The sequence below is a fragment of the Manis pentadactyla genome, chromosome 9 (genome assembly GCF_030020395.1).
Source record: "Manis pentadactyla isolate mManPen7 chromosome 9, mManPen7.hap1, whole genome shotgun sequence".
NCBI lineage: Eukaryota > Metazoa > Chordata > Mammalia > Pholidota > Manidae > Manis > Manis pentadactyla.
Window position 1 is genome coordinate 14,957,195 of NC_080027.1, and position 23,322 is coordinate 14,980,516.

General features: G+C 48.5%; 1 protein-coding gene across 4 annotated transcripts in view; it reads left to right on the plus strand.

Annotated features, from left to right (window-relative positions):
* The window catches only part of AHNAK (AHNAK nucleoprotein), a 134,371-nt gene that overhangs the window by 43,781 nt on the left and 67,268 nt on the right, over nt 1–23,322 (plus strand). For all 4 annotated transcript variants that reach the window (XM_036925806.2, XM_057506981.1, XM_057506982.1 and 1 more), the window contains exon 5: nt 2,442–2,535. In XM_036925806.2, coding sequence (XP_036781701.2) covers nt 2,442–2,535 — 94 coding nt within the window. The remainder of the gene's footprint in view (nt 1–2,441; nt 2,536–23,322) is intronic.

Sequence of the window (23,322 nt, forward strand, 5' to 3'; positions counted from 1 at the left end):
TCCTGAGGGTTATGTTTTTAAAGGGAGCATTAGATTTTACAGTAGTGTGACCTGTTTTGACGGTTTCAGTTTAATCGTGTATTTGTACCAGATTAGCTTCGCTTTTGTATCAGAAAACCATTCGCTTGAAGATTTGATTATTTCATTTTCTAAAGTGAATTGAGACTGAATTTGTTTCCTACCCTTTATCCAGTCCAGCTACTTCGGCGTCTTTGTTTTGCTGGTTTTAGTAATATTACCACTATTTCTAGAGCACTTGAGTTTTGGCCACAAGTTATACCAACAGGACACTGTGAGACAATCTGTGTATTTAGCTAACAAGCATACTTTCTTCAGGATAGCTTCTTATTTTGGATATTCTAGTGATTTTGCCTTGGACTTTTTTGCTGTCATATTTTCCACGATATGCTGCCAAACATGAGTGGATCGCTTACTGGTTTTGAGTGTGGCTTCAGGAACCAGGTAGCCAGGGTTCAAAACCCAGCTCTGCGACTTCCTAGCTGTATGATCTTGGGCAAGTTATTTAAGCTTTTCGTGTCTCGTTTTTCTCTTTTATAAAATGGAGCAATAGCAGCAACTCTCTCCAGAGTTGCTATAAGGAGTTAAAATAGTGTTTGGCACATGGTAAGTGCTGACGCGTTTGCCATTATTATTCAATCATTTCTGAAAGAAAAAAGCATTCCTTTCTTCTGTGGTTATTTGGACTTATTCTGAGTTTCACTTTATAATTAAAAACTGAGCATATTGAAAAAGAAATTGTTTGAAACTGAAACAACTGAAATAGAAGCATCTGTTGAGTACTTAATTACTCAACAAAACCCTTTCTGAAAAAGGCAAGACTGTTTCTGTAGAATAATTCACACCTGATTAATCTATTAGAATTTTTTAAAACTGTGGACTAAGAAGATTCGGTGGAATGGGATTCATCTGTGTGCAGTTTTTAAGAGCCTTGGAAGTTTTCATGCCATTGGTTGTTAAAGCAATGCAAGTATTGTTCATTTGAAAGAATGTCCATCTTCCCTCCCCCCCTCCCTCCCTTCCTTCCCTAGTCATCTGTCTTAAGTCACAAACATTTTCAGACTGCCTGGGACACTGTGCTAGGCTTCACTAACAGGGATACAAAGTATAGAAAAAATGAAAAGTTCCTATGGCCAGGATTCTCACCTGACCCTGGTTAGCTTGTTCACTGCACACGTGTGGGCAATGTGCTGTTACTGACTCTACAAAGAGCTCCCCCCAGGTGCTCTGGGATGCATGGCTGCAGGAGAGCAGAGGCTGGAGTGATGGCAGCTCCGAGGACAGAGACCGAGACAGCTGCAGGGGCGGAGAGGCCCAGAGGCAGAGAACAGCTTGCTGCCTGCAGACTTGCTCTGAGGTGGGCCGAAGTCTAGTGCTTGACCTGCCACCGTGAGAGTGAAGTTGGGTATATACCCTTTCACCCCATGAACATTCCACTGTCATTTTTTGGTCTCACTGAATCCATAGTGAATTTGCCCAGGGCTGAAACCCATTGGCAAGACAGAAGAACCCAGTCCTAGCCTTTAAGAAAGTGTAATGAGGGATTTACTTCCTACTTAATGTGAGGAAAATTTTAAGTGTCCCCAGTATCCTTCTGGAAGCTTGAGAGACGGGAGATAGACCACCTGTGAGAAGGAAGCACGAATAAGAAATTTCACCAATTTGAAGATCCAGATTTATTCCATCCATCAACCTCCAAGTTACTTTTTTCCGAGGAAGAGTAATTTCTTGGGATGATGTTCGACTTAAGCAAACGCATGAAAAAACACCACGCTGAAACTCTTGATAGCCACCCTGTTCCCCATGAACTGGTTTCCATTTGCTGCCAGGTGGAATCCTGGCAGGGACTAGGGAGTCCTGTGGGCAGGTCCCTGCCTGATGGGACCCTCTCACCCCAGATTGGGTTGACCCCTAGATTGGAGGCTTTGGGACCTCCTAGGGGAGCTCAGTCTACTGGTTATCACTCCTGCCCCATGGTGTCCTGCTCAGCATGGACAGAGAGATGCTCAGCAACTCACAACCCTCCTTTCTACCCACTTTGCACTTGACAGCACCTTCCTCCTCGGTGTTGCATCCCACCTTCTCTCTATCCTTCTGCCACTGCAAAATCCTCGAGGACAGAGATTGCATCTGCTGAGGTGATGAACCTGACACAGCATTGTCCCCTTTGTACGAGGTTCAGGGGACTTTCACAGAAGGCTGGGTCTCAGTTTATGCCAGCTCCGTTCTTAAGAGTCAGTTAGCTCTTCTACTGTCAGAGCTTCCACACAAGTGTGGGGTGTGCTGGGCTGGGATGTGGTGGGAGGGTAGAGTTGGAGTCTCTGGTTTCTTTTATACCTACTATGGAGTAGATGTTTGAGAAATGTTCATTGATTGGATGATTTGATGAGTGACCCGCTAATAATTCTTGTCCTTCTTGTTAGAACACACAACAGCCAGCAGTGCTGGAAGGCAAAGATCAGAATAAACCCACGGAAGCCAGCAGCCAAGCAGTTTGCGTCTCCACCCCAAGTGCAGGTGAGTGAAGGTGGTGGAGAATGAAAAAAGGATAACCTAAATTATAGTAGTGATGCCCTCCATCTAGAGATAAGGCTCATGGGAGCATCCGAAGATGACCATGCCTTCCCGGGCCGTGGAGGTCACACTCTGCAAGAGCGGGCTCAGCCCCTAGCTCTCCAGGGCCTGGAAATTCAAGTTTTCCTTCTCTCCTTTCTGCTTTTTGAAAAGCCTGTAGAAAATGCACTTACTAAAGAAGAGTTATTGTCTCTAGAAGGGTTCTCAAGGGTTTCTTTGTGCATTGAGCTGCTGTGGAACATTTATGTGCCTATCGGACAGTGTTTACTAAATTCAGAGCTCAGGGTGGGGTAGAGACCAGGGATATGGAATTAAAGGTTAGTCTCTGTTTTGAGTTGAAGGCCTACCAGAGTTCAGGAAAAAGTATTTTTGACCCTAAAGAGGAAATGCTTTCTCAGGCTTCCTGGAGGGAAGATCCCCCACCACAGGAAGAGGGAGACAGAGGGGGAAGAAACTGGGATTTGTGTGTTTTATGTACTTGCAAACATCTAAAGCTCAGGGGATTTCACAGAAAGTAGGGAATGTATGGTCTTCCTTGAAATGCTGAAATCTTCACCGGGCCTGGCGGCGCAGAGTGACTGCCCTGCCACTTGGGGGGCTGGAGCTGGTCAGCTTCCTCCTTCCACCTGGACCCCCACCTGCACCCCAGGACCACGTGGTGCCTTGGCTCCTGAGGTCGATCCCTCCAGGGACTCTGTGTGTCCCCCCTCGCCTCCTGCAGCCCCTCCTCTCCCCAGCACCCCCCACCTCTATCCTGGCATCTCCTTTTGGCCAATAAACATGTGCATGTCCCTCCCCTTTTAAAGAAACCCTCCCTCAGCCCCTCCCCCTAGTGTTCACATCCAGGGGGGACCCAGGAAGGTCCCTGGCAGAGTGTGCTGGCGCATCAAATAGATAACTGATGGCCAGGGCTCTGGCTGGCCTCCCAGCACTCACACGAGGGCTGTGTTCTCTCCCCTCGTTGGGAGCACATTCTAGCTTCTCACACTGCGCTTTTTTCTTTGTACAATGTACTTTTCGACATCAATTATACTAAGGTCCTGGGACCTCAAGGTGATTGGGATTTGACCCCCTTCATCAAAGGCCCTGTTACATGCCCGAAGTATAATATCTATTCATTCAGTGAGCATTTATTGACAGCAGCACTGGAGAAGTTTAATAAAACATTAAAGTCCCTGGGAGTGAGGATACAGATAAAGTCCGTGGAGCTTAGAGGAACTTGCTGTGGATTTTACATCTTCCCAGGCCTTGGTTTCAACTCTAGCTGGAGGATCACAGCAGTCCTCGTTGGGACGTCTGCAGGCCATGCCGCAGGCTTCTCCCTGGTCGTGGCTGTTTCTATAGAAACCAGCTTGTAGGGCCCTCACTTCCATGGACTTTGAAGCCAGAGCTTTGTGTGAACATTACTTCACCAGAGTACCAGAAATGAACCTTTCCTGCCCCTGCCACAAGCCTCCAGCTGTCTTTAAATCAACTTCTTCAGAGGATTCTATTTCTATAAATAGTTAAAAACACATCTGAACAGAACAGAACTTGCCTTTGGCTTCCCATGGCAACGCTGCTGTCAGGTGCTGTTAGAAAGAGTCATTTTGGTAAAAAAGCAGAAAATCAACAGGTTTGAGCAGAGAGCCTTTGCGGGACTTTGAGGTAAGACTGTGAAGTTCAGACCAGTTGGGCTTTTGAATCAAGACGTCTCCCTGGTCACATGGTATCCTAACTGCTCAAGCGGGTTTTGAAGGGTGACATGCTAGAAAGTTGAATCTATGAATGTCAGCCCATAAAATCACGGTGTCGCATGCCGCACCACGTAACCTAGTGGTCAGGAGCCCTGCTCTGGACCTGGACAACCTGCGTTTGAATCCTGTGGCTGCTAGTCTAACCTTGGGCAAGTTCTAGTTCCCTCATTTGTGAAATGGGGGTGGTTAAAGTACTTCCCTTACGGGGTGCTTGTAAGGGATAAGCCAGTTAGTGAGCGCTCAGTAAGTGTGAGCTGTTGGAATTATGCCCCTTTATCAGCTTCACGTGGGACTGTTAACCACCATGGCTGTGTCTTGGCTGTCTCTTGGTGACCGAAAGTGCCATCCAATTTGCCCCCGGCTGTGGATTTTGCTCTGTCCCTGCTCCTGCTGGTTCGATCATCTCTCCTGACCTAGCTTCTCTGATACACTGGATCCCAGGGCTGTGCCCTTTCATATTGTTCTTTCTGCATGGACTGGGCTTCTGTTCCGCCCCTCCCCTTCCCCCAGGGATCGCCCTCTCCCAATTCTGGAGACCTCTGGCGGAATGGGTACAGATATGCCGGCACCCCCAGCTAACCAGGGGAAGACCCTAGGATAACTTCATTTGAGTTTGTATTTATAAATCTAAAGCCTTATAGAGCCCTTGTCGGTGGATAATCTGTGAGATCACCATCTTCTTAAAAAATATTGTAAAATATACATAACATAAAGTTGACCACTTCAACCATTCTTGGATGTACAGTTCATTGACATTGAGGACGTCCCCACTGTGGTGCCCCCATCACCATTATGCATCTCCAGAGCATAGTCATCTCCTAAACAGAAACTCTGTCCCCCTTAAACAATGACTTCCCCTTCCCCCCCGCCCCGGTTCTTGGCACCCGTGGTTCTATTTTCTGTCTATGAATTTGACTACTCTAGGTTCCTCATACCAGTGGGATCGCACAGTATCTGCCCTTCAGTGTCTGGCTAACAGTCAGTGCGTATAATGTCCTCCAGGTTCATCCGTGTTGTATGTACCAGAACTTTCTTCTTTTCAGGCCGAGTAAGATCCCATTGAATGAGGCACGTTTGTTTAGCAGTTCTTGTGTGGACAGACATTTGTGCTGTTTCCGCCTTTTGGCTGTTGTGAGTAATGCTGCTGGGAATGCGGGCTTCCAAGTATCTGTAAGAGTCTCTGTTGTCGATCCTTTGGGGCGTATCCCCAGAAGTGGAATTGCTGGATCATACAGTCCGACCTTATACAAGGCTGACTTTATAAATCCAGAGCAGAGCTTGAACACTTGGTGGGAAAGTGCTCTCTTACCTTCCTTCTCCCTGACCCACCCTCACCCACTACCTCCCGTGGACTTGATCTCCATAAATGTCATCTCAGGCTGCACAGGCTAAAACTTTGGCGTCACCCCCAACTCTTCTAGTTCTTTTATATCTGCTATTTAGATGATTAGCAATTCCTATCAGCTCCATCTTCCATATCCACAATCTAGTCCCTTCTCCCCACCTCCTCCATTACTGCCTGGATCTAGGCCAACGCATGTCTCCTCTGGGTCAAGGCAATTGTTTCCTAAGTGGTCTCTTGCTTCTGCCTCGGTCGCCCGCTCATCTCTCCTTAGCACAGCAACAGATCTGACTCTTAAACCATTAGTCAAAAATGTTATTCCTCACTCCTGACCTTCCATTGTTCCCCTTCTCACTCGAGGCCAAGCTCACGTGCTGGCAAAGGTCTGTTGCACCTCACTGCTTTTCTGGCTGTCTCTCCTTCCCTCATTGAGCTCTGGCTGCAGGGGTCTCCTTGCTGTTCCATTTGTATTTGCTGTCACTATGCCTGGAATGTTCTGCCCTTGAGAAGCTCTTTGCCCTCCAGTGCCACCTCCTTGGAGAGGTTTCCTCTGACACCTTACTGGGAGTAACAAGCCTTCCCTCTCCTGGCCTCCAGCACCACCCTTGCCTTTGACCCATTTACTTAGGCTCTCAACATACTTTAACTCCCTGATTTGTTTATTTCCTTCTTCCTCCCTCAAACGTAAGCATCTTTATGTCAGGGGCTGTTTGGTTTCCTGTTGTATTCTCAGTGCCTAGAACAGTGGCTAGCACCAAGTAGGTGCTCAATAACTGTCTGTTGAATGAAGGAATGGAGGGTGCTTTGAGATCCCCACCTTAATGGCCAGGACGTTTCTGTGTCTCTAACTGTTGTGCAGAGGTATTAAGGCTCCTGTGTCATCCTTCTGGGCCAGGGCAACTTCCAAATGAAGCAAAACCAGTTGATCAGCATTTGCAGCTCCCTTTAGCCTTAGCGGTTCTTGCAAACGTCCTGACTGCTGCAAGGATTTTTCCTAAAATAAGGAGCCCTTCAAAGACATGTACCAAATGTGGTGCTCCTCAAACTGTGCTCTGTGGGTATCTTCTTGGGTGCTCCAGGATTCTACAGGATTCAACATTTTGTTTTTACATTTTGATGGCAATCTGAGAAAGGAAAGAATAAAAACACATTCTTGATCTTTTGACGACTGCCTTACAGCCGAGGGAGGAGTGCCACATAGGTAGCTCTCGTGTGGTTTGCATTTGTGGGTAGGGCATTCTTGATACCCTGTGACCACTGCAAGCTATGGCCTTTAACTCTTTTTATTTTTAATTTTAATTTTGTTATTGAAGTATAGTTGACATACACCTTTAACTCTTAATTGTTGAAACTGGGGTCACTGGTTTATGGATGTCTTCTTGCAAATCTCTGATAATTTTTTTTTTACTGTAAAAGGTTTCCATTCAGACAACACAGCTAATAACCATTAGCCAGAATAAAGGCTGAAATATGCCAGCAGGATAGAAATCTTCCAGGCCCTAAGCAGCAGTTTTATGTGGGTCTGAGTCAGCCTGAGCCAACAGAGTAGAAACAGAGGCAAGAACTTTGGTCTCATGGTCAGGAGACTGGAAATTGCACCAATGTCCGTCTCTGAATTAACTGTGTGACCCTGGGCTTGTTGGTCCACCTTTCCAGGTCTCATCTCAGCTCTTCATCTATAAGATGAACTAGAGAATCTCTAAGTTCTCTTCCAGCTCTGACATTTTATTTTGTGAGGTATGTTGAATTCAAATGCCTCTTTGGACACCAGGAAAAGTGTTGGTATTAAACCCAGAGCACCTGCAGGGAGGACAAATAACGACCGCATTGGCTAGGGTGTCCATTCAAGGCTTGCCTTCTCCAAATGGCCTTTTCTCAGGACTCTACCTAAAATCACACTCCCATCTCCATTTCATTTGCTGTCCCAACTTTTCGTCATACTCTTCTCTTTTGCTTTTGAAGAAATCTGACTTTTAGTTTATTTTGGTTATTTCTTATTATCTGTCTTTTCTTTCTTAAGGTAAACTTCATAAGGTGGAATCTTTTTTTGTTTAAGACGGTGCTGCAGTACCTTGGAACAGTGTTTGTCATTTAGTGGGGATCCCATTAACATTTGCTGAATGGACTAATGATTTGAGCACCTGTGGTTTGGTTACTATGCAAAATGCTTTATACTTTTGCTATGGGTGAAGTTTGTTCTCCTTGGTTCTTGTCCCCGCTGCAAAAAAGACTTGAAAGGCAGAGACACAGTAGCGAAGCAGAGTGAAAGTTCTATTTGAATACACTCCAGGGAGGAGGGGGCCACAGCCAAGGTAGACAAAGGCACCCAACTTTTAGGCCGGAGGCCTGTATATTGCATCCTGGCTGGAGGGGCCTCTTTTACCAGGTGGGGTTATTTGATTGACAGGTCCATCTATATAGCCGTCCCGCTCAGGGGCGTGTCCTTTCCCATGCTGAGGAGCGATTTGGGCAGTTCTAGTTCTGTTCCATTGCGCCCCCGTGGAGATCCGGCTGGGTGGGGAAGTTATCTCCCTGCCAAACCTTTGTTGTCTTCACGGGGGATCCCCTCCCTGGGCAGAGTTTGGGCGGCTTTTCCTTGGAACCTTATCTGGGCGGCTTTCTCTTTGAACCTTACCTTCCCCTTCTCCGGCTGCTCATGTCTATCTTTCTACCTCACATTCCTAACACTTTGATCAATAAGTGCATGAAGTATTATATTATTAGCCTCATGTAATGGCTGAGAGCACAGAGGTCTCACAAAAAATCGAGTAACTTGCTGGTAAGTTTCAGAGCTTGGACTTGAACCCAGCAAAGTCACACACCTTGCCATAATCATTCTTAGCTCTCAGCAGGGAGGGCTCCAGTACCAGCAGCTTCTGGGCACAGATAGGATTCTGGTTTTTTTTTTCTCCCTCCTTCTAGTACTGCTCTGTTCATAGGGAAAGGGAAATCAAAGTCTCATTTATTGAAGAGACTATCTTTTCCCCATTGCATATTCCTGGCTCCTTTGTCATAAATTAATTGACCATAAATGCATGGCTTTATTTTTGGGCTCTCTATTGTATTGCCTATGTTTTTATGCCAGTACCATACTATTTGGATTGCCATAGCTTTGTAATATAGCGTGAAATCAGGGACCATGGTGCATCCAGCTTTGTTCTTTCTCAGATTGCTTTGGCTATTTGGGGTCTTTTGTGGTGCCCTACATATTTTAAGATTGTTTTTTTCTGTTTTTGTGAAAAATGCAGTTGGAATTTTCATAGGGATTGCATTGAATCTGTAGATTGCTTTGGGTAGTATTTGCGGCTATCAGACGCTCAGGGTCCTCTTCTATTGCCTTTGCTTGCTGACTGTGCAGAAAGGCATTGTGCAGTGTCTTAGAACTGGGTGGTTGTGAGCTGTCCTCTAGTTCCACCAATCCCTTCATTTTAAAGCTGAAGAAAGGGAGCCCCCCCCGAAAATGAGTGCTGCATGACTCCTGTATTGTCTTGGACTGTGAAATGACTAATTCATAAGCCTTTGGCAGTCTGGGTTGTAAACCAGAAGGCCCATGGAGGGAGTGCTGGGAGCCTGCCCAGCATCTTGGACTGGCCCCGCCCTGATGCTATCGCCATCTAGTGACCCTCTGGGCCCTGGGCCTTCAGGGTCTCCTATAACTTGGTGCTGTTCAATTTCCTGAGGAACAGATAGATGCCAGCCTAGGTCCCTGCCTCTGATCAGGCAGGCCACCCTCCAGGCAGCTCTTCTTGATGTGAAACCATGTCTTTCAAAATGTCATCTTTTTGCTGTTAAATTGCACCTGAAACCCAGGAGGATGGGCTTCAGGACCATTTTGTGGGTATTTTTGTGTCTTCATATTCCTGACAATTTGTCTCCCCTTTTTCCTCCGAGGACCCTTAGGAGTTGAATGCAGTCAGGAAGAAGCAGGGCAAGTTCTCCTGCTTATTCTGCATGTTAGGAATTAGGAATATTTTACATTCATGAATAAGCTCCTCCTTACTCGTGTTCCGATTGCAGATAAAACGTTCCCGTTCCTCTTTGTTACACATGAAATCTCAGTGAACAGTATGAACTTGACTGTAATTAAGGGCTTGAATGATGTGGTCTTTATTATACTTGGTGTAGAAATTCAGGAGAAAAGAGTATTGGAGAGGGTCAGGATGGTCAGTTAGTAATAAAACTAAAATAAGAACTAACCCTCATCAAGCGCTTTCTGTCTGTTACGCAAGACACAAATGCTTCATGTGACTTAACTCATCAGTTCCCACATACACCCTGTGAGGCTGGTGCAGTTACCCCCCATTTTACAGTGGAGGAATCTGCCCAAAGTCGTGGAGACCTGGTAAGGGCAAAGGCAGGATTTGAACCCAGACTGGCCAGCTCCAGAATCCTTTCTCGCAAGGGCTGCATGTGGCGGCCTTGATGAAGGCTTTGTGAAGGAGGCGGGCCTGGAGTGGGGCCTTAAGGAATGAGAGTTCCTACAGCACAGGGACCATCGAGTGACGGCCCAGGGGTGGGGTGGGCATGACAGACCTCAACAGGGGAGATGAGGCCCACCTCACGTGGCAGAGGGCATGGGTTGGAGAGCAGTGGGGCAGAAGGCAGGGCAGGAGGTGGGGGGCAGATTATAAAAGGTCTTACCATCTAGGCAGGGGGCTTAGATCTGATCTGGAAGGACACAGCCTTTGAAGAGCGTTGTAGGGTGACTTGCTAGAAGCAGAGGTTTGGGGAGATTGTGGGGTGGCAGTGTAGGTCTGAGGGTAGGGGGTATGGTGGCAGGACTGAAGTGCTGAGGGTCTAGCCCCGGATGGTGTGAGAGGAGCGGAAGGAAGGGAGAGTGGCGGGAGAGAATCGCAGAAGGGGTCGGCAGGGGGCGGGGGAGCTCACCATGCTACTGGCTTTGCGATTCCGAGTCCGGTGAGCGGGGCAAGGACTCTGGACTGAGCTCGTTCCTTGCTAACTTAAACTGTTATCCCAAGGGGATGAGTCCACCAAGAATGACATTTATATAACACAGTCAGGTTATTTGTCTTATACTGTAACCTGTTCGGGTAGCCTGCTAAGTCAGGGTCCCATCAGAGAAGCAGGACCTCAGGGAGCCGTAGAGAATGAGGGGTTTCTCATAGGGGTCAGTATAAGGGGTGCAGTCTGTATAAGGTGGTGTCCCTGGGTCTCAGCTGGGCCCACTTGGGAAGGAAGATGGATGTAAATCGGGGAAGACGAGGGACAAGCTGGAACAGTGTCTGGCTCTCACCACCTGCAGTCTCCATGATGCGGGTGACCTGCGGGACAGGCGGGGGCCCCTCCCCCGAGAGCTGCACACACCCGGCCCAGGAGCCGGAGGAGCTGCGGACCCAGCGGCTGCCCCAGGCCAACAAGGGGGGCCAGCAGAGCAGTGACAGTGTGTGAGTGCTGGCCCCTGTGTCTGCCCCACATGACCTTCTGAGTGCGACAAAGTGGCTGTGCTTCAGTGGCGCCTTCTGAGTCTTGCTCACGTTTCTCTCACGGCCACCGCAAGCCCAGGGCCCCACAGGGAAGGGGATTCTGGGAATGGCAGCTGTGTCGAGCCAGTACAAAACCATGATTGTCCACATGCATAGCAGATTCACCTCTAATTCTTCTGTTTTCCTCCTCAGAGATTTGATTTAAAGAGATTCCATGGTTGCAGCATAAACTTTTAGTGAATCAGGTGTAGCCATATTGTATCTGGGTTTCTCCCCAGCCTCCCTGCAAGTTCTTAATGAATCTCATCTCTGAACTTCCTGAAGTTTAGCTTGTTACTGAAGGTAGAGTGGGGCAGGTGACTTCGTGTTGTGGTGTGTGTGACTGGATTTTAAGAAGGGCTACAACACTGTGTGAACGTGAGTCCAGTGCTCCAGGCGAGGCTGACTGTGGCAGCACTCACGTAGGCTGCAGGGGGGTTTCTACAGCTACATCTTCTGTGTTAGGGTTGGAGAGGAAGAAATTCCTCCACCCCTTGAGGTTCTTCTAGTTGGTGTTAAGAATCAAATGAACACGAGACAGATTAACAGGAGAAAAAAACCCGAAGCTTAATTACATACTTGAGGGGAGGTCACAGACATGGGTTCCAAAGACAGTCAGGGAGAATGAATTATATATTGTCATCCTGAACCAAGGAGAAGGGGGTGGGGGTCTGAGACTTCAAAGGACAAGGGAAGCAATTCACAGGAATATGAAAAGAGTGAATGTTTGATAAACAAAATACTTGATGGCCCCCATAGAAACAACTGAGGGGGCACAGAGAGGAATTTTAAGACTCAGCCACATGCCTCCTGTCTTCCACATCTAGTTTATATTGTAATATAGCTAGCTGAGGTGATAGCTCTCTTCCTGAAGCAGGCCCTCTATCGAAATTCTGTTTACGCAGTTGGGGAATGGGAGGTCAAAGTTTCTTTCTGAGTCTTTTGGGCCTTGGTTTTCTGCTCAAAATAATCTGCATGTCACAACGGCACATCCTGGGGAGGCCTGCCCTTGGTCCCTACATCGGTTTGCTCTGGCTGTTGCCATACCAAAGTACCGCAGACCAGGTGGCTAAACCACATAAATTTATTTTCTCAGTTCTGGAGGCTGGAAGTCCAAGATCAATGTGGCAGCAAGGTTGGTTTTTTGAGGAATGGTCTACTGTGTGTCTGCTCGGTTTGACCTCTGTAACTGTCTGGGTCCTTATTTCTTGATTTAAGGACACCAGTTGTATTGGATTCGGGACCTTATTTTAACGGATAACTTCTTTAAAGACCTTATCTTCAAACATAGTCACATTCAGAGAGGTACTGGAGGTTAGGACTTGTCCATATGAATTTGCGGGGGTACATACTTTTGGGGGACACAGCCTATAACATCTTCCTTCTCATCCAAGTTTTCTCATGGTTAAGGATCAGCCCAGCAGCTATACCAGGTGCTTGATTCTTACAAATGGTTACTCACGGCAGGCAGCCTCTGGGTCAAGGACATTATTTTCTGAGGTCTGTTTTCCTGCACGCGGCTGTCCTTCCCCGGGCAAGGAGCGTTCCTCCTCTCCACGCATTCCGACTTGGTCAGATCAGAAAGCAGCAATCCAAGAGGGATTTTTTTTTTTTTTACTGCATTCAGAATTCCTTGCATAGCAGAGAGCTCAGGAAGGAAGGCCCTGTTTGGGGACAGAGGTCAGTTTTCAGAATTCAGGGCCTTTAACAAAGGGTCAGGCCCTCCTCTACTAATCCCAAATTTGCTTGATTTGCCTCTGAATTGATGTACCTAGAATGAACTCTGTCACAATCTATAATTTGCTTTACTCTCTCCCATCCCTTAAACACCAGTTGCTAAGGGAATTTAGAAAGGGCAGAGGCGATATCGGCAAGGAGAGCTCCATGGCTCTCTGTCGAGGACAGCAGGACCCTGGGGCCGGCCTGCGTCCTCCATGGGCAGAAGTGGGAGGCAGAAAGCTGCCCTGCCTGGCAAGAAGCAGGGTCTGGTTAAAGTTCCCAAGTCCTGCCTATGCCCTCCTGCTGGAAATGGGGAGAGAGGGGTATGATCCCCTTCTACAAATCTGGCAGAATCAAGCCAGAAGGTGTGCTTGGCATCTTATCTCCTCTGCATTTCAGCTCCCTGGCACTGGCCAAATTTGCTGTCACTTTTTATTAAAGTGAAAAACAATTGAGATATGAATATTCCCTAATGCCACTTTGGAATGCTTTCAAGAATAGTTTCACAGCAAAACAGGGAAGAGGACAAGATCGCACACGGGGCTGGATCACCCACTTGGAGAACTGGTTCTGGAAAAGAACTTTGATTTCATGCTTTGGTTTCACGCACAGAGGATGAGGGGAGCAGGAGGTGTAGGTGGGAGGGCTGGAGGCCTGGTCCTTGTCCAGATGGCCCCCTCCGCACCGTGACAGGCTCTTAGGGAAACATCTTAACAAAAGGGTCATGAGCAGTCTGGCAGCCTTCCAACACGCCTTATACCCAAGACAGAAATGTTGGTCTGACAAAACTGTTTAGGTAATTTCCTAATGCATTTACCACTTCAGAGACCCTGAACTATCCAAATAAGTGGATCTTAAAAAAAAAAAATTAGAGCTTTTAAAAAATTTGTCCAACACTCTTATTACAGTAAGTGCCAAAGTCAGCGAACTTTGTAATCTTAACTCGACATTAGCGAAACACTTGTACGCCAAAAGGCCTACAGGTATTATTTTGAAGTGATGTCTGTATATTGGTGTACACTTTCCTCTTTCCTAAACATGGCTGGGGAGGTCAAGCTGGGAAAAGTAAAAAAGAAGAAAAAAAAGACAGAAGGGGCACTTTTTCACCAATGCTCTTCTGAGTTCTAGAAAGTGGTTAAAGTGGCCCAGGCAGGAGGTGGTAACTGTGGGCCAGGGTCTGTGGGGAGGCCTGGGGGAGCCCTGGCTGAGGCAGGAGGGGTCCGGTTTTCCTGTGAGGAGGCCTCAGGGCCCAGTCCCACCCCGCCCAGCCCTGGGCTCTAGCTGAGAAGAATGGAATGTGTGTGCTGACCAGACCTGCCTGGCCGAGGCTGTGGGGGGCAAGGGGCCATCCCAAGAAATCCCAGGGAATGGTGGGTAAGGAGATAAGGCCGAATGCTTTGTGCTCTTAAGATAACACAGTCTCCTGCAGAGGGGAATTCCCCAGAGCGGAGGCAAGTAAGAGACCTGCTTCCCACCAGGGCTGCTGATTTCTGAGGGCCCTTGGGGTCAGAGGCCTCCGAATAAAACTGACTGGGCTTCCCTTTTGCTTGTGGGATACGGATACCAGCCCCCGCCACCCCGGCCTCGCTCTTTCTCTCAGACGCAGCAGAGGTCTCTGGGCCTGGGCCTGTGTTGTTTGTTTGACCGCCCCCTGCCCGACTTACCCTTCAGGATTTGGTGCAGCCTAGACTCTGGGTTGAGTGGGGGTCTCCTTTTAGGTGCTCCGGTGCCTCCCTGCCCCTCACCTCTGTAACACTTCCCCTCCTTTGCCGATTATGATCCTGGACTCTGAGAAGTCAGGAACCTCCTTGCATGTTGTCAGGTGCTTGTTGCTGGCAGGTAACTCGTCAGAGGCCCTGGGGGAGGGGGCGGGGAGCCTGGCTGTCTGCAAGTGCTGGGACGCAGGAGGCATGCTGCTTGCCAAGGCCTGCACCCTCAGGACCCGCTGGGCTGGCCCCTGGCAGCTCTGTGAAGATTTATGCACTGACTGAATGTCAGAGTCACTTTTGTTGAGCAGCTACCGCATGCACCGCACTTCATACTCCTTATTTTGAGTGACCACGCGAGGAGGGTATTGCATCCATTTCCAGAAGAGGAAGTCAGGGCTTAGCAGCTTCCAGTGACTTGATGGAGCTAAGAAGGGGTAGTGATTCCCGGTTCTCACATGGAGGGACCGTGAGAACTGCGGGGAGGGGCAGGGGGCTGGGTGAAAGCGCAGGCTTCCTTGCCCCACTTCCAAGATGCTTACTTTGTCATAGCGTTTTTTTTATTATAATAGAATATACATAATATAAAATTTACCATCTTAACTATTTTTAGATGCAGAGTTCAGTGGCATTAAATCCATCCACATCGCTGTGCAACCATCCCCTCCATCCATCTCCAGAACTACTTCTTCCCAAAATGAAACCCTGTCCTGGAGAAGCACTAACTCCCCATGGCCTCCTCCTACCTCCTCCCGCCCCCACCCCATTCTGCTTTCTGTCTGCATTTCACTGCTCGTGGGACCTCCTGTAAGTGGAATTATATAGTATGAGCTCTTTTGTGTCTGGCTTAGTTCACTGTTAGGGCATCTTAAACAAGGGCCCTGGTAACCCTCCTGCAGGGGTCTGGGCCCCTCTGAGTGGCTGCTGGGAGGTGGGTAGGGATACGCTGTCCTGGCACAGGCTTTGAGGGCTGAGTTTACATGGATGGTAAGGGCGCGTGAGTCAGGGAGTGTGGGCTGAGAGGCGGAAAGGGGGAGTGAGGGTGGCGGTGACACAGAGGCCCTGGCATGGGCGGTGGCTGGTTTCCAGTGGGTATGCCTTAGGATGGGGCATTGAGCAAGGTGGAAGGGCAGTGGAGGGACGACTGTGTGGCCTGGTCAGTTCAGGGAGGGGCCGTGGGCCGTGGGCCCCAGGCAAGGGTGAGGAGCTGACAGGGGAAGCCAGAGCTGGCAAGGAGCCTGGGCATGGGTGGGGGCCACAGAGGGTAAGAGCAATCAGAGGCCGTGTGAGTGAGGGCCACATGGGTCAGCCTAAGTGGGGGCACCCATGAGAAGCAGGGGCCAGAATCCCCCCAGGTCTGGAGGCACATGGTGTTGCTGGTGTGGGAAGTCAGAGCAGGTGAGTAGGGTCAGAAGGTGTGGGAAAGAAGGCCTGTGGGCACAGGAGGGAGATTTGGTTTGGAGCCGGCCTTTTGCCTCACCCCAGAGAGTGCACATACTTCTTCTTGAGAAGGAGCCAGTTTAGGGGCAGGGGGTCTCTGAGGGGTGTGTCCAGGGCAGCCCCCCACCCGAGGCCATGGTCAGATGGGCCTTGTTCTATCCCCAACCCCATCTGCCTCCTCTTTCCCTTTGTTTATGATCTTCTTTCTCAGCTCTCTTACCTGCCTGGAAGGGAGCTGAGGCCTGCACGGATGGGCCTGTGTGAACAGGCATTGCGCTTTCCCGCCCCCCTCTGCTGCCCCAGCAGGCCTTGGGACACCCCTTCTACCTCCTGTTGGCTGCCTGACCTTGGACAGGTCTCTGCCCATTTCTGTACCTCAGTTTCCCCATTTATGACATTTATAGTAAGAGTACCTAACCGCAGAGGTCTGTTGCAAGGATTAAGTGAGGGAATCCATGTAAAGGGCTTAGAACGGCCCTTGGCAGGAAGCAAGCAGCCAATAAACATCCATTGTAACTCACAGAGGTTTCTGGGCAGGGGTGAGATCGTCCGACTCACTTATTTATTTACTTTTCATAGCAGTGCAAACAGAGACCTAGGAAGGAGGAGCAGGGCCACTGGCCACCCTGTGCACAGACAGCGGTGTTAGGGAGCGCAGGTGCAGGGCGGGTGGTCGCCCAGCCAGCAGAGCCCACGCGGCACCCTGGGCTGGATTTCCCGCATGGCTCTTGGAGGAGAGGGGCGGCCTCGGGGGATTCAGTTGCTTGAGGGATGGAGGGGTTTTCTGGTAGACAAGTTCCTTGTAGGGAAAGATTAAGTCGCGGCTGTTGGAGGGGGAGAGTGATTCTAGGGCTGCTGGGGAGCCCTCGGGTGTGCGTTCACTTGAATGGCTCTCACACTCGGATCCTGTGGCGACAAGGGGGCCGGGTCATAACGGAAGGGCTGTGCTTCTGCTCATCAGAGACAGAGCACACCTGGGCATGGAGGCAGGAGCGTCTTTGGAGCTCGGAGGACCCGGCCTGCCGCCTGCAGGAGGTGGCTGGTGTGGGAAACCTGGGGGCAGCGGCCAGGCCTCCAGGCAGCTCAGCACGCAGTGGGTGTGGATGGTGGCCACCAGTGTGGGGAGACACTGAGGTCGACATCACGGCAGACCCTTTGTGGGTGCACATTGAGTCTGCTTAGGACACATGAGCAGCTGTCTGAAGACTTCCAGGAGTAACTGTGTGTGCACATGCACACATGTGTGTGAGGGGGTAGGTTTTGAAGGAGGTTGGGACCCCGCCGTAGCCGTCAGAGGCAAGAGTCAGTGACACCCATGTTATTACTGTCAAAATGGCCCCAGCCTTAAGCCCAGACTGGGGTGACCCAGGCAAACATGAGGTATGCATTTATTAATAAAGGATGATGTAACTCCTTCTTATTGAAAACTAGAAGTTTTTTCTGTCAAAAAGCTAGCTGCTTTTTGAACTTTATGAGGTCCTTGACTGTTTTTCCCCTGTGGGTATGGAGCTAGATTTAGATTTTGCTCATGTTTCCTCTCCCCCAGCTTAAAGCAGTTGCCTCTCTCCAAGGAGGGGCTGGAGGAGCCTCCCCCCACCCCAGACCTGCAGGGTCCTCACAGGACTTCCTGGCCTCCTGAACGATGCACCCACCAGTCTCTTTAGTACCCCAGGCCCCACCCCTCTGTTCCCGCTGGGTCCCACCCCTGGGCTCCCTAGTGTCCAGTTCACACTGGGGTTCTCTCCATCTTCTTCTCTGCTTTGTCTTCGAAGGCAGAGACTATCAGTCAGGGGTAACATCCTTCCCAGGGGCCATTTGATACAATTTCAGTTGTTGCAACTTGTGGCGGGGTGGGGATGGGGGTTCCTTCTGGCATCTGGGGGTAGAAATAGGTATGATGGACAGATGTTTGTGTCCCCTCCAAATTCACCCGGTCTATGGTATTTTTGGTCAGAGCAGCTCAAACTAAGATACCAGGGAAGCTGGTAAACACCCTACCCAGCGCGGGGCAGTCTCCCACAGCAAAGAATCATCTAGCGCCCATGTTTCAAGCGTTGCTGTTGAGAAACCGCTCCAGGGTCGCACTCAGTTGGTGCTCCTCCTAGGACTGCCAGCCTCCCCGCGGCACCAGGTAAACAGCACCTCTTTGTCCTCACCCCGCCGCTGCAGGAGGCTGAAGCCCTTGCCGACAAAGGTTCCTCCCAGATCTTCCTCCTGTACTGGTGTAAACAAAATTGGAAGTTCTTTGAACTTGCAGTGGTTGACCATGAGTGGAGGAGGCTTCTGGGTTCAACAGCAGGGAGGGTAAGGTCCGGAGGGAGTGCAACAGGCTGAGCAGCTCCTATCATCTATTTATTCTATTGGAATCCACCAGCTGGGTAAGCATGGATTTATTGTGAGTAATTTGGCTGTTGAGAGGTTTGTTTTATCCCTGAAAGAAAAGAGATGAGAGATGAAGGCTGGCAGGAGATGAAGACCTGATGTAAATGGTCCTTCACAGAGGTACTGACCTCGCCCACCTGGGATGACCACCCATCAGACCTTTTAATCAGCCCTCAAACGTCATTCTTTGGCTGCGAAACAAAGCGTTTGGATGATTAGCTGAGTTATAAACTTCTCAACTCTTGTGGTTTTGGTGGCCAGGACGGAGTTCTCGTTGGAGGAGTTATTCTCTAAATCCTATCAGGTTTTTCCACTTAGTTCCCAGCACTTACACATGGATGAACTATGCTTTCTGCTTCCCGCATGTTGTCCGCTTTGTGAATTCAAGCGGGTTTACGTCACCTTCTCTGTCCCTGACATCCCTCCCCCAGGGAATTGCCTGTTCCTTTACCTGTGCTTACATAGCACTTAGCCACCCCTCAACCAAACTCTTAGTATAGTCTGGTTGTGTGCATATAATCTCAGTAGAATTAATATAACGAATGTACTTGTCTTTCAATGTGGGAAAACACTCTGGAGGGTGGGGACCAAGTGTGTCCATTCAGCTTTGAGCCCTTCGCACAGGCACTGTGTCTGACCCCAGATCAGACTTCAGGAGGTGTTTGCTGAGCTGAACTGGACTTCAAAGGAGTGAACCATATTTGAGCCCCCAAAATTTGATGGGGAAAATGGTGTATTTGGACTACTGGATGTATTTGGAAGAAAGGCATCATTGCAGGTTTTAGCTGGGTACACTGGGAACTGCCTAGAGGTGTGTCCATCTCTCTTTTTCAAACCAACTACAGATTCTCACCTGCTTCCATCAGTGTCAAAAGGCTTGAGTGTTTTAAAGTACATTTTTGGAATGCTGGACAAGCCACAGTGGAGACTAGAAATATTGGGAATTTAAGGTGTTTACAGGCATACCTCAGAGATATTTCAGGTTTAGTTCCAGACCACCGGAGCAAAGCGAATATTGGAATAAAGCCAGTCAAAAGAATTTTTTGGTTTCCCAGTGCGTGCAAAGTTATGTTTTCACTATACTTTAGTCTATTAAGTGTGCAATACTATCATATCGAAAGGACAATGTACATAGCTTAATTAAAAAATACTTTATTGTTAAAAAATACCATCATCTGAGCTTTCAGTGAGTTATAATCACTGACCACAGATCACCATAACAAATACAATAATGAAAACATTTGAAATATTGTGCTAATTACCAAAACGTGACACAAAGACGTGAAGCAGAAGTGAGCAAATGATGTTCATTGATGCAGAGTTGCCACAACCTTCAATTTGTAAAAAATGGGGTACCTGCGAAGCACAATAAAGCCACGTGCAATGAAACAAGATACACCTGCATAGGATATACTTTCTAATGAGATCACTGCCTAAGTCCGAACTGTAGAATATGTATTTTCTTTTAAAGACATGCAATTCTATTACTTTGAAGGCTAGACTTTAAATGTATTGCTCTAGGCTGTGTGGAAAGACCTAGGCTTTGCATAACCACCAAGTAAAACCAGCTTTTTTAAAAAGGAAACCTGGGGAACCCTAATGAGTATACAGATGATTCACAATGAACAGGCATGTTGTTTGTAAACAGTTTATTTCCCACATAGTTACAGTGTTTCATTATACTGGTAGTTAGCTTAGTCACCTCTGTTTAAATGATCACAAATTCTCAATCAGAGGAGTGTTTGAATTAATAAGGTTTCATTACATTCATTGAGCTAACGAGTACTTACTGAATGCCTACTATGTTCCAGGCCCGAGAGCTAGCAATGCACAGGACCATGTCCTTGTCTTCTTGGAACATTCTACTGAGGCCAGTTGTGATGATGGTTGGCCGAGGAAGGGGAAATATCTTGAATGTAGAGCTGATGGAATCTGCTAATGGGTAGGAGTGGGGACAGGGGTGAGAGAGAAATGAAGGATGATGCTGAAGTTTTGGTCTGAACAACTGACTGACTGCCCTTGCCATGTACTGAATTGGGGGAAATGAGAAAGAAAACCCAAAATTTCAGTTTGAGACATGTTAAATTTGCATTCCTTAATAGACCAAGGGGAGATGTCAAGTATATAGCTGGTGTATAAAAGCCTGGGGTTTAGAGTAGCAGTCCAGGCTGGAGATATAAATTGGGGGTTGTATCAGTTTCTTAGGATGGCTTAAAGCAATGGAAATTTATGGTCTCACAGTTTTCGGAAGCTAGAAGGCCAGAATGAAAGTGTTTTCAGAGGGACCGGCAGGCCGTGCTCCTTCTGAATGCTCTAGGAAAGAATCCTTCCTTGCTTCTTTTTGGTTTCTGGGGGTTGCTGGCAGTTCTTGATGTTTCTTGGTTTTTAGCTGTGTCTCTCCAACTTCTGTCTCTCCACATGGCCATCTTCCCTCTGAATGTGCCTGTGTCTCTGTATCCCAGAGTCCCTCTTAGAAGGAGACCCATCATTGGGTCAGGGCCCATCCTAATCCAGTATGGATCATCTCAACGTGGTGATTACATTTATGAAGCCCCTATTTCCAAATAAGGTCACATTCACAGGTACAGCGGGTTAGGACTTGTGCATAATATCTTTGCGGGGACAGAGTTCTATCCATTGCAGGGGCCATCAGCATGTAGATGGTATTTGCAGCCACGAGACTGGTTGGCATCAACCAGGGGGAACGTGGAATTGGAGAAGAGTGGAGAACCAAGGGCTGAGACTCCTCCCCTTGGGCTCGCCAACATTTGGGAGCCGGGAAAAGGAAGAGGATGTAGTGAAGGAGATGGAAGGGCAGTGCCTATGGCAGGAGGAAAACCAAGAGAGTGTGGGGTCTAGAGCAGTGCCTTTCACAGAGTCGTTCTGACCATGTCTGTCCGCAGACTGGGGCTCGTTCACGGGGAGACATGTTATAGAAATTGAGAGTAGGCATTCAGTGACTTTTATAGCAATCTGACGTTGCTGTACCATCCAAGCACCTGCTCATTCTTCCAGCTATTCATATATGCTCTTTCTCAAAAGGAGTGGTCTCTAATAAATGGGCCACAGAAATGGAAGAATCCTGATCTCTGAGTCCAGGTTGAGTAACATGGGGAATCCACCTGGGAGTTGGCAGTGTGGGTGGTCTTGACAATGAAGGTTTTACTAGAGTGAAGAGGAGGGAAGCCTGAGTAGAGGCTGTTGACCGAGATGGCAGGTGGGGAGAGGATTCAGGGGCACACAGAGCTTTGCTGAGCAGGAGAAAGACATGGATCGGTAGGATGAGAGGAAGGGGCGCCAACGGGAGACACAGCTCTTATTCTTTCTGATGGGGGATGTTATCCTGGTCTGCATGGTCAGGGGAAGGAGTCAGTGGCGAGGGAGAGATGGGGGACGTGGCAGGGAGGATGTGCGGACTGCAGCCCTCAAGCTGCTGAGAGGGGATGGGAACAGGTGCACTCAGGTGGGCAGGAGAAGGGAGGCTCATCTGTATTTACAGGGACTTCACCAGTTTTAGCACCAAAGGTCCCACGTCCCGAGAAAGCCCATCATTTTAAAATGGAAAGTTCATGTCCCAGGAAGCCCCAATCCCAGGCAAACCAAGACAGCTGATCAGAGCTGAAGGGAGAGATGGAGGCAGGAAGGCCAAGGGCTGGATTGAGGGAAGATGAGGGAGCCTTGATGATGACTTCTGTTTTCTTGGTGACGTAAGGGGTGAGATAATGAACAGAGAGCAGTGACTGGGAGGGAGGGTGGAGGCTGGAGGAGAGAGAAGGGGTGGAATAGCATCTCAGCAAGGGGGAGGGAACTTGCTAAGAAGTGGGGCAGCATTTCTCGGCAGTGCTGGCCGACAACGTGAGATCTGTGGTCATAAATTTACAGTGATACCCGTCAGGGTGCCTCCTCTGCAAAAATCCCGACAGCTAACATTCTGAGTAGCTTGTTGGAACATATGACAACTATTGTGTTGTCCTGGAATACAGTGACAATGGATGCATCATTAGAAAAACATTCCTTTCTGTCGAACTTTGAGATGAAAAGCAGCAGAAGGCCGTTCTCCTCAGAGTAAATTAACACCACCTTCACTTCCATCTGTAATTTCCTCCGTGAGGGGCTCTTCACAATTACAGTACAGACCTGGTCGCTGTCCAAACTCTTTGTAATCACATCACCTTTCCTTTTGTCCCCTGCAGAAACACTTCGGTGGCTTGTTTATACCAAACCCTTCTTTGGAATTAGCACCTGCATTTGCAAAAGCAACAATTGAACACTAATGGAAATAAAGTCATTGCCCGACTTGAATCCACTAATTTTCATGTGGGGGAGTTCAGCTGGGCTGCTAGTTATTAATAATTATCTGCATTCTCTTGGCAGATTTTTAGATAATATATATTTAATCAAAGTAGGTGATTCAAGAATTAGCTAAGTATATGGATTTGAAGTTAGAAGATCTGGATTCAGGCCATCCACCTGTGTTTATTGGTCAGGTGACTTTATGAAGATCATCAATTTGTTTTGTCATAAAAATGTGGCTAAAACTACCTGTATTGGCCTATGTCAGGGGGTATCAGGACTTTGTAAAATCTGTAAACAAAAGTGGTGTGTGTCAAACGCCTGTTGGTTCTTGCCATGATTATTTGCAGCACGGTTCTGCGTCGGGTAGAGTCAGGTTCTGTAGCTTTAGTAAATAGGGACAAAAAACTGCTGGTCCACAGGGCATGGCAGCTGTGTTTTCAATAATGGCAGCAATCAGGAGGGATGGGGTCCTGGACTGGAGACCAGAAGTGAAATGCGGTGGAGGACAGCGGCGCGGGAGTGAGGCAGGGGAGGAGCAGTGATCGTGGTCAGAGTGGAAAGTTCTGAAGGGAAGACACTGCCAGTGGGGTAGTTCCTGGCAGCGGCCAGCCCTCCGGTACTGCCTG